The sequence below is a fragment of the Orcinus orca genome, chromosome 1 (assembly GCF_937001465.1).
Source record: "Orcinus orca chromosome 1, mOrcOrc1.1, whole genome shotgun sequence".
NCBI lineage: Eukaryota > Metazoa > Chordata > Mammalia > Artiodactyla > Delphinidae > Orcinus > Orcinus orca.
Genome location: NC_064559.1, coordinates 96,846,657 through 96,859,644, shown reverse-complemented (window position 1 = coordinate 96,859,644; position 12,988 = coordinate 96,846,657). Strand labels below are relative to the sequence as shown.

Sequence of the window (12,988 nt, the reverse complement as noted above, 5' to 3'; positions counted from 1 at the left end):
GGGACTAGGTTAGATGCATTTGGTCTTTCTACCCCCAGAGTATGACTCTGAAACCCTTCCCGGTTTTTGAGAAGGATGGCATACATCTGGGAGAGATAAGGAAGTCAAGATTTCGTAGGTAAGGAGAGAAGGAAGGACGATGCTGAGAATGGTCAGGGAATATTCAGAGAGGTCATCCCTGCCAGTACCTTGTTTCCTTTCTTTTGATTTCTGGAATAAAAGAGAAAAGTGGGATTCTGGATTTAAAATCAAGCCTGAGGAGTCTCAGTTTCCCCATCTGCATAGGGAAGGAATAGGATTAGACAGCCCCTTCCAGCTCTAACTGTTCCCGATCTAAGGAGGGGGAGGGGGGAAATGGTGCAGAAATGATGCGGGACGACAGAGGGAGCAACGCCCCCCCACATCCCTGAGCAGGGCCCACCACCCTGACCCCATGCCCAACCCGCCGTGGAACCACAGTCACCTCAGTCTCGAGTCTTACATTTTCTTTATTGTGCTAACACTGCCGTCTCGGAGCTCAGGCCTCACACGCACAGTTCAGTCCAGATCCCCACCCACCCGGCCCCCGGGTCTCTCTGCCTTGGCTGGGGACACCTGGTCTCCGGCCTCCAGCGCTCTCGGACACTTCCTCCTCCCTCCCTCTGCCCAAGCTTCAGGGCCGCGGGGATGCGGAGAGGGCCGAGATGGTCTCTATTCCCTCCCCCTCCCCCTCCCACTTTAGGGGAGGAGGCGCAGCCGCCCAACTCAGCTCCCGAGGGAAACTCTTCCAGGCCCCCTGCCGCCAGGCGGCCCTAGGCAGGCGAGGTCGGCGCCGGCCCGAGCGCGTCCCCAGGTGCAGGCAAAGAGCCCGCACCCTCCTCCTGGCCGGGCAGGAGCCGGGCGCCGCGCGCTCACACCAGGAGGCCATCCTTGCACGGCAGCGGCCCCTCGGCGGCGCAGGCGGCTGGCTCTGCACTCTGGACCTTGACGTAGACCCGGGACTGGTCCGCTTTGCAGTCTAGAGCGGCGGCGGCGGCGCTGGACGCCAGGGCCAAGTCCTCGGGGCCTTCGCAGTGAGGAGGCGCGTATTTGAGGCTCAGAGAGTGCCTGATCTTCTGCATCGGGTACCCCAAGATGTGGGTAACGCTGCTGCCGCGCCTTTTGGCCTTGCACCCGGGCGCCACGTCGTCCTCTCTGTGGAAAACAGCAGGCGCGCGGGTGAGCGGGCTCCTCCGCCGCGCGGCTTGGGCACGGCCTGGGCAGAGCCGGGGGCTCTTGGCAACCTCTCCTCTCCCGCGCCTCCCTCCGCCTCCCCTCGCCTCTCAACCTCAGCCTCGACCTACTCTTTTCTCTGCCTCTTCCTGGGCCAGCGACCCCGCAGGACTCCCGGGGGCACCATCCCCACCCTCCAGACAGGGCTTGTCCACACGTGTCCGGACAGCCCACGGTAGGCAGGCAGCCCCATCCAGGCGCCCTCCACTCCCCTTCTGAGCTTTTCGCAGGACCACCGGCTCGGATAGAGAGGTCACCTTGGAGATCCAGAAGGAGCTGCTTTCCCTGTCCTTTCCTTAACTAACCTTGACCTTGCCCACCCCCCTTCTCCTCACCTGCCTCTTAATCTTCTCCCTCTTTTCCTCCATACCCAGGGCATTGCAATCATTAGCACTGCTAGTCTTGTTCTATTTTTATTTCTAGTTTGTTTCTAATATAAGTTATTAGCGCTATTATTTATATTAATTAACTCTTCTTAAGTAAGCATGTCCAAGAGTTCTCACCGGTGCAATACAGGGGAAAAGTGAGAAAATACATACAGGCCCTGCCCTGCAGGAGCTTACAGTCTAGATAAGACAGACAGACAGGTGCAAAGACGGGAGGGAGATGGAGGGCAGGGAAGCAGAAGTGAAGACTGGACATGGGAAGGGGGAGAGAGAAAAAACATACGACGAGTGGCCGGTCAACATGCTGGGGTCCCAGCACTCCATGGCGATGGCAGGCAGGGTTGGGGTGGGGATCCCAGCCAGCCGGTGGCAGGCAGGGGTGAGAAGGGGCAGGGCGCCAGCCCCCTGCAGCACAGCAACAGGCATCAGATTTTACCTGATATCATTAGGCAAGTCGCAGCAGGCATTTCTGCGGACCTGGCTACGGCAGCAGAAGGCACCGCGGGGCCCCCTGCAGCAGCAGCGGACGAGCCCCCAGATGCCCAACATCAGGCAGCCCAGCAAGAGTAAACAGCCCAGCACTATGCCAATGATTATTCCTATGTGCGCGACTCCTGGGGAGAGAAATAAAGATTAGTCAGGCTTTCTGCAGACTGACAGATGCCTGGCTAACCAGGAGTTGCAGGGGCAGGGTGTCTGTGGGAAAGAGGATGGGGGACCCAGGGGATCTCAGGGCCCCTGGACACACAGGGAGGAATATATGGAGAGATGCAAGTTAACCCCTCATGTCTGCATGTTTCTCCTAGGGCTTCCCAGCTGCCCCTGGCAGAGCTATGCACTGATGGCAGTGGGAAGGCAGAGCCAGCTGAGGCTCCAATATACAGCACAAGTTTCTCCAGTCCAACCCTCCCAGCCACGGGGCCTCCAGGGCCACTGCCCCTGCACCCACCTGAGACCTTCACCTCCACCACACATACGCTGTGGCCTGCATGGTTGGCCACTGTGCACTGGTACAGCCCATCATCCTTGTGGGAGAGATGCATCAACACCAGCTCACCGTGGCTCATGCCTGAAACTGAAGGAGCATCAGAGAGCTATGGTGAGGCCAAGGGGCCTGGTCTCTGAGAGCTTCACCCCAGCCTAGACCACTGCAGGGTGGGGCATGGAAGGAGGGAAGGGTGTGCGCACACACACAGGTCCACCCCACTCTCCAGGTGAGTCACCTTCTCCCTGTTGAAACAGAGAGGCAAGGAAGGGACCCTTTCCCAGCAACAGGAGAGAAACCATGAATTCACTCTGTGACCTTAGGGAAATATGTCCCCTCCCTGAGCCCTGGTCTCCTCATTTGTACAGCGAGTACAGGGTTACACCAGAGGAAGTCTAAGGTCTCTTCCAGCTCTGCTAGTCTTTGATTGTGAGTACTAGGCAGCTTCTGCCTGTGCCAGAAGCTTTATACACCTCATCCATTTAATCCATACCTGCCCCTGGAAGATAGACATTATCATTCCCTTTTCATATACTGTAGAATGAAACTAAGGCACAGAGAGGTGAAGCCACTTGCCTGGGTCTTGTAGCCAGTTATGGTCCAGCCAGGATTCAAGCCCAGCTCTACCTCAGACCATGCTCTTTCCAAATTAACCATACTGCTTTCAACGGACTCTCCCCTTTTGCCTCCTCTTCCCTCCATAGCAGCTTCTGGAACAGGCTCACAGGAGGGGTCTCCCACAGCGGTTTTATGTTTGACTTGGCGCCACTGATGAACCAGGGAAGCCCCAGCGGGACCCAGCGTCCCAACCTTCCCCTCTCCCCGGGTCCCCTCACCTTGACTTATGGAGCTGAAGGACTCGTCGTAGGAGAACTCAGACTGGAAGGTGTCCTGGGACTGGTAGGAACTGGCACGGTAGGGGTGGGCGCTCCCCCTGATCCTGTTCCACTTGTAGGTGAAAGGCGGGCTGCCCCCACTGACGAAGCACTTCAGCACCACGTCGTGGCCGTATGACATGTGGCCCTCAAACCAGCACTTGGGCCCCACAGGCCGTGCTGCAGGGGAGGGGGCAGTTGTGAGCCAGGGTCCAGCCAAGAGGCAGAGCCAGGCTCAAGGTGGCCAAGCCGCCCTTGGCTCTGACGTCTGGGGAAGAGGAGCTCAGAGGAGTTTGGTCATACCTGCGACAGTGATGATGACCGTCCGGGTGGCCACGGTGGTCTTCTTCACCCGGCACTCGTAGGTAGCTGCGTCGGATATCTGCAGGTTCGAGAGGTTGATAGAGGCATCGTACTGGCTGGGATCTGGGGCTGCAAAGTGGACCCTCTGCTGCAGATCGGGGAGGTCGCCATGGTTGGCCCTCTTGTCCCCGTAACTAAGGAACTGTGAAGAGAAGAAAACAGAGATGGTGAGACAGGGAGAGCCAAGGAAGGCCCTGTGGTTTGGCTGTCTTGGGCAATGCACTGAACTTTTCTGAGACTCCGCTTTCTCAGCTGAAAAATGGGAACAATGATGCCTGATCCACTGACTTTTAACAGAATGTGTGAGATCAGATGAGATCAAGCACTCTGCCTAACGTCTACCTTCCAGGGGCCTGTGAGGATTAAATGGGATGAGGTGTATAAAGCTGCTGGCACACAGAGCAGCTGACTGGTACTCAAAATCAAAGACTATCATCGGAGCTGGAAGCATATTGTCTGGGCCAGGACAGTGCCTCGTCTTCCCTTTGGAGTGGGGTGGGAGGAAGCTGACTCACTGGCTGACTTGATCGGTGATTACAGAGCTCCTCCCTGTTCCCTCATTCTCTGAGAAGTCTTGGGGGAAGTTCAAGGCCTCGGTTTTCTTATCTGCCCTGCTTTTCCCCTCAGGGTGCTGGCTGCCCAACAGGTAGATACCATGAAGTGTAGAGTAAGGGGAATCCTGTGCCCAGCACCTACCACTTTCTCCCGACGTGAGGGTTCTGGGTTGACCTGCATCCACTCAATGCCCAGCGCATCAGAACCAGAGTCCTCAGGGTCCAGGATGTAGGGGCAGTTCAGTCTCACGCTGTCACCTTCTGCCAGGTTCAGGACTTCTTTTGCATTCCCACCGATCCGCACAGCGGGCAGCAGTGCTAGGACACAGGCAGGGCAGATGGGGTAAGGGGAGCAGGACCAGGGCTTGGGTGGCCAGCTTCAGCCCCCCTCCCTCCACCATTCCTGTCAGTGGCGACCCAGGGCTCAGTGAGGGTTCCACAACGAGGAGGGGCTGCTCTAAGCATGTGCATAGGTGTGTGCGTGAATTGATAGACGCATGTCTATGCAGACTTGTGTAAGCATGTCTCTATTGTACGATTGTGTAGGGTTGCATCTATACAGTTTGTATATATATATAGCTGTTAAGAATGCTTGTATGGGGGACTTCCCTGGTGGTCCAGTGGTTAAGACTTCGCCTTTCAATGCATTGGGTTCGGGTTTGATCCCTGGTCGGGGAGCTGAGATCCCACTTGTCTCGCGGCCAAGGAACCGCGACATAAACATAAAACAGAGTGATATTGTAACAAATTCAATAAAGACTTTAAAAACAGTCCACATCAAAAAAATCTTAAAAAAAAAAGAATGCTTGTATGTTTGCACGATTGTGTATCCATGTATGGGTGTATACACATATGTACGTTGCATGTTTACGAGTGTTTGTGGCTGCTTATGTGTACTGTAGGGAGATTCACACACATGACCAGGTAGAGTGTCTGCTTATATATTTACGTGACAGCGCATGTGTGTGCATGTGTGTGCGTGTGTGTGTGTGTGTGTGTGTGTGTGTGTACAGGCACATGGAGCACATAGAGTTGTTAAGTGCTCTGATGGAAGAGGCTCGTTGGTTAAAAGCCACCTCTGTCTGGGCCAAGTGAGGTGATCGTGTCTAGAGGCAGGAGGATGGACACCATGGCCCCTGGAGTCCCTTTCCAGCCCAAGGAGCAGGAGAATGCGTATGTCTCTGTGTGTCTGTGTATGACAGCGTGTGTCTCTGGCTGTATGCCCGTGTGACAGTGAGTGCCTGGCTGTGTAAGTGCTCTGAGTGATAGTGCGTGCCTGTGCGTGACTGTGACCGGGAGCCTAGCTGGGTCTGTGTGTGATAGTGAACGATGGTGCTGGGACCATGGCCACACGCATCTGTAGGACTGGTGAGCCTCGCGTGAAGGCGTGTGGCATTGTGCGCTTTGCGTCCTTCCCCTTGTGTGATCGTGTGGCCACCTCCACGTGCTCGCTCCAGTTGGGGCCCCTCCCGCTACTGCCAGCCTCAGTCGCACTGAGTCAGCCTGGGATGAAGAGCCAGGATCTGGAAGCTCAGGAGTGATCTCTCCCTCCCTAACCTGAAGCCCCAGGCAAGTGCTAGCCCCAACCGGTTGGACCCAGAGAGGAATATGAAGGTGGAGGTGTGCCCAGGGCCCCAACCCTGGCTGGGCCGGCAGCATGCCACCTCCCAGCCTCCTGCAATCCTCCCTCTGCCGGCCCCTCCCCCAGCCTGGCTCACTCTCCTCCTGTGAGAGGCAGCAAGTCCTTTGGAGCCCCAGCCCTTGGTCTCAGCAACTCATCGTGCTCTGCCCTTCTCTGGCTCTCTCCTGGGACCACCTTCACACTTGGAGAGCATCTCACACACACAGTTGCACACTGTCACAGCCAAAGAGATCAACACATAGACACACTCTTATAAGCCTTCAAAATGCAGATACCTACCTATGCAGTCCCACCTTCTCACACACACACACACTGTCGAATCCATACAGACACACATCTACACACAAACACAAGTGCGCATTAATCCAGAAGACACACCCGCTGTGCACACTTAGAGCCCCGCATGTGTATTCATGCAAGACCAGACATACCTGCAGAAGCTTAGTCTGGTTCTAGAGAGCCAGCAGGCACCCTTTCAACACCCCTAACAACTCAGGCATCACCTAACCTGCCCCTCGGAATCCTGGCTGGGCCGTCAGCCATGTCCTAACCCCCGCTAGGCTCCAGGTTAACCCAGAGCAGGCAGGCTAGCTGCTGGGGGCTTTAACGGGACCTGGTGATGCCTCCTCTAGCGCCAGGCCAAGCTAACACCAGCCCACTCCTGAGATAAGGATCCTGATGCCATCTGCCAGGTCCTGGGCTGTCACAAGGCAAACCACGAATGAGCCAGAGCTCAGCAGAGAGCAGAGGCCCCACCCTGGAGAAGGACTGCCAAAAGCAACCCACAACAAGAGAATGGTCTCCATGCCCTGGGAGCCAGCTGGACAGGAAGGTAAGTATTCCGGGAAGGGGGCTTGAGAAGGAAGGACAGGCTGGAAGAGGGTGCCTCCACCCTGCACTAGGCAGAGTGTCTACCCTTGTCCCAGGCCAGGGAGCCTCACCCTAGCCTTTCCGTCTCCCTAAAAGCTTTCTCAACCTCCTGCCAAGGGTTCCAGCCTTTCTGCACCCCTCGCTCTCCTGAGGAAGTCATCCCTGGTGTCTCACCTTCATTCCTCTTGCTGTGGCACTGAGGAAGTACTTCCAGGGCATGTGAGAGAAGAGAGAGGCTGGAGGGAGGGAAGAAGACCAGAGTGGGAGAGAGAGGTGGGCGCAGAGACTCGGAGGGAGGGAAGGAAATCACAACAGGCTCGTCGGGGAAGAGGAGACACCTCAATAGTCATGTCTACTCTAAGTTTGTAAGTCCTTTGTGAATTTTTCAGCTTCCTCCAGAGCTCCTAACCCTCCCTCTGCAGATGAGGGAGGGGAAGAGAAGGGAGGGGAAGAAAAGGGAGGGGAGAAAAGGTGGCTCCCACAGAAGGGATTGGTGCGTTATGACATTAAGACACACTATACACAGAGATGTCCCAGGTCCCCACAGCACAGCTCCTGAGTGAGCTCTGCCCGGCCAGCTCTTGCCAGACAGAGAGGGTGTTGCAGGCATCCTGCTAGAAATGCAGTCATTCACACATACTCGTACTCTCACACCAAGGCTGAAAATGCTCCTCCCTTCCTGAGCTCCTTCCCCAGGCCCCTTTAGCCTGAACCCAGACCCCCAGGAGGGTCTCAGAGTCATTTCCAGCAATGCCCACCCAGATGGGCCCTTGCTGGGACTTGCCCCATCCCAGGCAGGCAGCCATGATGTCCAATCCTGAGCCCTGCCCTCCAGACATGCCCCAGGGAGGGGGCTCTGGGAGTTACCCTCCACACCCTCCCAGGCTTATTCGAGAGGGGGTGGGTGCTACCCTGGAACTCTCACAGCACAGGGGCCCTGAGCAGAGGTCTCAGGGCCCGGCTCTCCCTGGCCCACTCACACTCCACCAGCCTGAGGCTCTGCCCTCTCAAGGCAAGCAGGGTTGGGGGAGAGGCCCTCCTGCTGGAAGCACAGAGACCCATGGAAAGGGAATCTTTCCCAGGCTCTTCCTCAATCCCCAGCCAGCTTTGCTGCTCACCTGCCCCTCCTACCCCACCCCCAGCTCCCCCAGTAACTCAGGGCGAGCCCTATGCTCCCATTCACAACATGTGCGTACACGTATGAGCCCCACACGTTCACAGACACCATGAAGAACCATACAAGAACACGTGCCCCAAACCTTCAGGTGCAGGGCTCTCCTGGGGAGAGGCCCCCGTGACAACAGCCAAACCCCGGTAGCAGCAGGGTGAGGGTGAGAAGACATCTCAGTCCACCTTCCAGGTTCCTCTGTGAGCCCTTCGCTGCCCTTTTCCTGCCCATCCGGCATCATGCAGGCCCCCCCTGCCCCTCCCCAGCCCCATACCTGGGCTCAGGCACACGAGCAGAAGGTGGAATGCTCCATGGACTCTCATGTCTCTAGGCTCAGCGTTTCGTCCTCCTGGGCTGGGATCCCTGGGGCCAGCGGTGTTGTAGGGACCAGTAGACGGAGGGAGAGCTGAGGGCCCAGATGCTACCCGGAGTGGCAGGAAGGTGCAGTGAGGGCCCGGCTGGGGAGCGGCCAGTTATTACTATGGGGGGGGCCTGGTCCCCGCCTTGGGGAGGAGTCCCAGGCACCCTAATTAGCAGGGTGACACAGTGGCTTACACAGGAGTTACCCAGCCCTTCCCCACACTCTTCCCTATGCTGACAGTAGCGCAAGACAGCCAACGGGACATGTAATTAGGCACCTGTTAAACATCCACTTCCTCCTGGCCCCAGCCTCGGGGTGACGACAGTTGCCCAATTTTACAGTGTCCACGGGGCTCCCCTCACCACACATTTACTGCCTCCTTCCCCAGGGGAAATGGAGAAGAGGAAGGACAAGCCAAGCTGGGGATGGAAGGGTGGTCAGGCCTTGAAGGGCTCACACTGACCCCAGGACACTGGTGTCTGACATGCCCGCCCAGCGCAGGCTCCAGCATTTCAAACTGCGGTCCCCTCCTCCTATCCCTGACCCTCCAGACCCCCTCCCACCCAGGTCAAAGTCTGTGGGAAAGGGCACCAGGGAAGGGGTCACTGGGGCTGGAAGGGAGGTCCCGGATGATGAAAGGGCCCCAAGACTTCAAAGGGAGTCAGGCCTCCTGATCTGAAAGAAGGAGGGAAGGGGTGTGTAGGGGAACAGGGTCTTCCCCTGGCTGCCCCCTCTGGAGCTGTGCCTCCCACCCATACCTGACGTGAGGTCACCTCCAGGTGCAGGGGATCCCTGGGATCTGGGGGTGTTACAGGGGATCCAGACCCCCATCTCCCACACAGATCTAAAACCAGTTCAGTGAGGCCTGAGAGGAGAGGGACCAGGGTGTGTAGGAGTGAGTGAGGTGAGTGGACAGGAAGAATAGCGCCAGGAGGGCCAGGAAAGGGGTGTGCCCGAGTGCCCGTATACCCCTCACCAGGATGTGTCCTTGCATCTTTGTTGAGGAGCGCCAAGCCCCTCTACGTGCCCCTCTTTTAGGAATCGCTTGGTGCCCTGGCTTCTATGCACAGGAAGGGAATCCAAGAACCTCAGAACCTGGACTGGCATCAGGTGACTAAGCCATCACAGTTCTGGGCAGGTTGGAGCTGGGGTGGGGAGGTCCTGCTGGGCAGAGGGAGAAGATGGAGGGCCAGCCCTTGCTCATTGGTCCAGGGGGTCCCAGAACAGGCCTTGGGCCTCCCCTGGATTCCAGGACTGCCCCAGAAACAGTGGTAGGGGTCTGGTCATGAGTTGCCTTGTTCAACAGCTCAGCCCTCTCAAAGGAATCAAGGGCCTGCCCTCGTCGCTGACAGATGCACAAGAAGGGTGGGGGGGCTCAGGATGCTGCCAGGGCCCCCCCCCAGGAAAAAATAAGACAGAACAATAAGGAAGCACAAGGACTCCGTGCATCTCTGCATTCCAGCCCCCCAGCTGCACTCCCAACAATAACAGGGTGCTCTGGGACCCACAAAATGTACACAGTGAAGATCCTTATTTCCTAATTTATTTTGAGGATTATGGGGTTGCCCTGCGCACTCTGGAGAGCAGGGATCATTATCCCCACTTCACAGATGGGGAAACAGAAGCCTGGAGAAACATGAGGATTCAGCACAGGTGATGCTGCTGGGGCCTAAGTGGGGGGTATGCAGGCATCCTGACTCTCAATCCAGAGTACACCAAGAAAAGGGCATGGTGACCCTGTGTGTTACCAGACCCACCCATGGGGAAAGTCAGTGATGGGTGGAGGGGTGAACAGGTGGGACCAGGAAGAGGGAGTCTGAAAAGAGAGGAGTGAGTTCGTGGTTCCATTACTCTGAAGTATAAGGCTGGAGTTTAACTGGGTTCTGGATTTTAGCTGATGTTAGAGTTGGAGTGAAGCCTGGAGCTGGGATTAAGGTTGGGGTTAGTTAGGTGGAATGATGCGTGAGGGTGAGGTCAGATTTGAGGTTGGGATGAGAGTTAACACTGAGATTAAGCCTAGAACAACCGCTAGAACTGAGGCTACGGTTTATGGCTGGGATTCCTGTTATGATAAGGAATAGTGTTTTAGCTTCATTGCGAGTTTTTCCTGGGAATACATTTAGAGCTAAACTGAAGGCTGGGGAGACTGATTTAGGATTTATAACTGTGTTAGACTTTAGTTTGGGATTTGAGTTAGAATAGGCTGTGGTTAGGGTTAGAACTTGGGTTAAAGTTTTATGGACAGAGGATTCATGGGGATCAAAACTTAGGTTTTATTTATGATCTAGAAAGACCTTAGTCTCCGTTCACTAAATCGAAGTTTGGTTAGAATTTTCATCCCTTTGCTCTGGGAGAATACCAATGGCACATGTTGATTGGGGTCCCAAGATTTTGGCAAGAGTTCCAGATACACATGAGCCCATCTCAGAGGTATGAAGCAACTGAATCCCACAACAAATGGAACCTCTGAAATTCTGCTCCACAACCTAAGCTCACCACCTGGTCAAGCTCCCAGAAGGATATTTGGGGAGGGGATGCAGGAACGTACAGCAGTGAGTGGGGCTCTGACACCAAATTGAATTGGAAGATGGGGTCCATCAGAGGCAGTTTTACTAGGGAGGAGGGGAGTCCTGGTTTTGGAGTCTAGGAGACGGGAGTCGGGGAAGACTGAGGGCCTAGATGCTCTCGGAAGAACAGCCATTTTTGAGGGCTCCATACAGGGGCCCCTCAAAGCCTCAAAAGGCAGGGCACGTTGTTGCTCTCCTTTGATCCACCTACGTCTAATTGCCACCTCCTTGCAATCTGGGGCCCGTTAAAGAAACTGTCAGCATTCCTGCCCAGTGCCCTGACCCTTGCAAGGGTTCTGAGGGGGCAGTGTTAGAGTGAGGGCACTGGGGCATCAGCTCAGTTTTCATAGCACAAGTCCAGCCCATGGCCCCTCCCCTGGGACCAGCCCACAGCTCACATTACTCTGTGGGCTTCATCCTCAGCAGAGGAAGAGGGCCCATTCCTGGGAGGTCACCGCCCCCAACTCCTCCCTCTCTTCTTCCCCACCAGTCTCAGCCCCAAACATCCCATTGCCCCATCCACTTCCTTTTCAGGTCCCATGAAGGTCTGGACAGATCTCGGAGACCATTGGGATTGCCTCTGTGCCCCCAGGGAGAAAGAGATTGGGAGAGGCAGTGGTTAGAAAAGGAGCAGAGAAACACATGTGCCATCCAAATGGCCCAACGAGAGGCTGAGAGAGAGACAGGAGGCAGAGGGCCCAGGCTACAGTCAGGGTCCCAGCACACCAATTTCCAAAAGGGCCCCTTGCTTTTCCCTGAGTAATCCATAGCTCCCCGGGGGGCAGAATGGCCCCTCTTTTCTGCATACCCCCCCAAGATTGGGTTGTATTAGCGTCTGTTCTAAGGCAGAAGCAGAAACACAAAGACAGAAGCTTGGAAAGGAGTGAACAGAGGTACAGAAGCAGAGAGAAGAGGTGAGATAAGGACCCAGAGAAGCCCAGAGATTGCTTCTGAGAGGAGGTACAGCCCAACCCCAGAACATCGCGGGGAGGGACAGGCCAAGGATGTGGCCCGTCTACTCTTCCTCCAAAGTGCCCTTCCCAGCAACTCTGCACAACGCCTGTAGGCTCTCCCCTCACCTGCCTGGACCTACCCCCAACCCCTCTCCCCAGGCCTCCCAGGCTCAGGTTCAAGCTCCCCATTTCCCCTCCAGGGCCCCGGATCTGCAGCTTGACCCTTTCTAAGCCCTCACACACAGAGTCAGCAGGCTCCCGAGCCCCTCTCCCAAGTCCCCCTGTAGACCCAGGCTCACCCCTGCAACATCCATGGAGTGAGAAGCAGCCCTTGGAGTGGCCATGTAGAGAAAACCTCAGAGGAAACGGTCTGGGAGTAGGAGGGCCATGGGATTGACAATGCCATGCTTAGAGAGGACAGACAGAGGCACAGGGCACACACAGTCACAGAGAAGTCAGGGAGCCCCAGCAGCTGCTGCCCTTCCACCAGCTCTCAGCGAAGGTTTGGGGCTGGAGGACCCCCAGGTGAGGCCCTGGCTTGGACGACAAGAGTGGTGGAGCTTAGAGGTGGTACAGGTGGTGTGATGGGAGCAATTGCGTTGAGACGACAAAGGGTTACAGTTAGCTGTAGAGAGAAAGACAAGATTCACGTGTGGGGTTGTTTCAGGAATGGGATTGGGGTTTAAGGACTGAGGCCCAGATCAAGGCTAGTGGACAGAGCTTCTGACACGTGAGACCCAGGGATTCCCTGGGTCTTGGCTTCAGCTTCCCAAGCCTCAGTGATTCCTGCTGGTCCACTTCAGAAGAAGGGGGACCCTAGGAGGGAGCCTGGATATGCCCAGCTCTCTCCCAGCGGGCGATGATATCCTGGAGCTGACCCAGACTCCTAGGAGCAAACAGCCCTGAAATGGTTCCCATCCCTAAAAGGAGTGGCCTAACCTACTTTATCAGCAAAGCATCTTAGCAGAGGGTGGCTGATTAAATGTTATAAACTGAACTGTTATCAAGGGAAC

At 56.1% G+C, this 12,988-nt stretch overlaps 1 protein-coding gene across 1 annotated transcript; it reads right to left on the bottom strand.

The window, feature by feature from the left end:
• Positions 1–470: 470 nt before the first annotated feature.
• Positions 471–8,552, bottom strand: VSIG8 (V-set and immunoglobulin domain containing 8). Its single transcript, XM_033414290.2, has 7 exons — positions 8,369–8,552; positions 4,557–4,732; positions 3,801–4,002; positions 3,459–3,677; positions 2,587–2,712; positions 2,074–2,251; positions 471–1,173 (listed from the first exon to the last, which is right to left on the bottom strand). Exons 1-7 carry the CDS (start codon positions 8,415–8,417, stop codon positions 891–893), a joined length of 1,233 nt encoding a protein of 410 aa, XP_033270181.1. The 5' UTR covers positions 8,418–8,552; the 3' UTR covers positions 471–890.
• Between the last annotated feature and the right edge of the window lie 4,436 nt (positions 8,553–12,988).

Coding starts and splice junctions, on each gene's coding strand:
- VSIG8 (XM_033414290.2), bottom strand. CDS start 8,417: ATGAGAGTCCATGGAGCATTCCACCTTCTGCTCGTGTGCCTGAGCCCA. Junction 4,733..8,368: donor GCTCGTGTGCCTGAGCCCAG/GTATGGGGCTGG, acceptor CCTGTGTCCTAG/CACTGCTGCCCGCTGTGCGG. Junction 2,252..2,586: donor GGTGGAGGTGAAGGTCTCAG/GTGGGTGCAGGG, acceptor TTCTCTCCCCAG/GAGTCGCGCACATAGGAATA.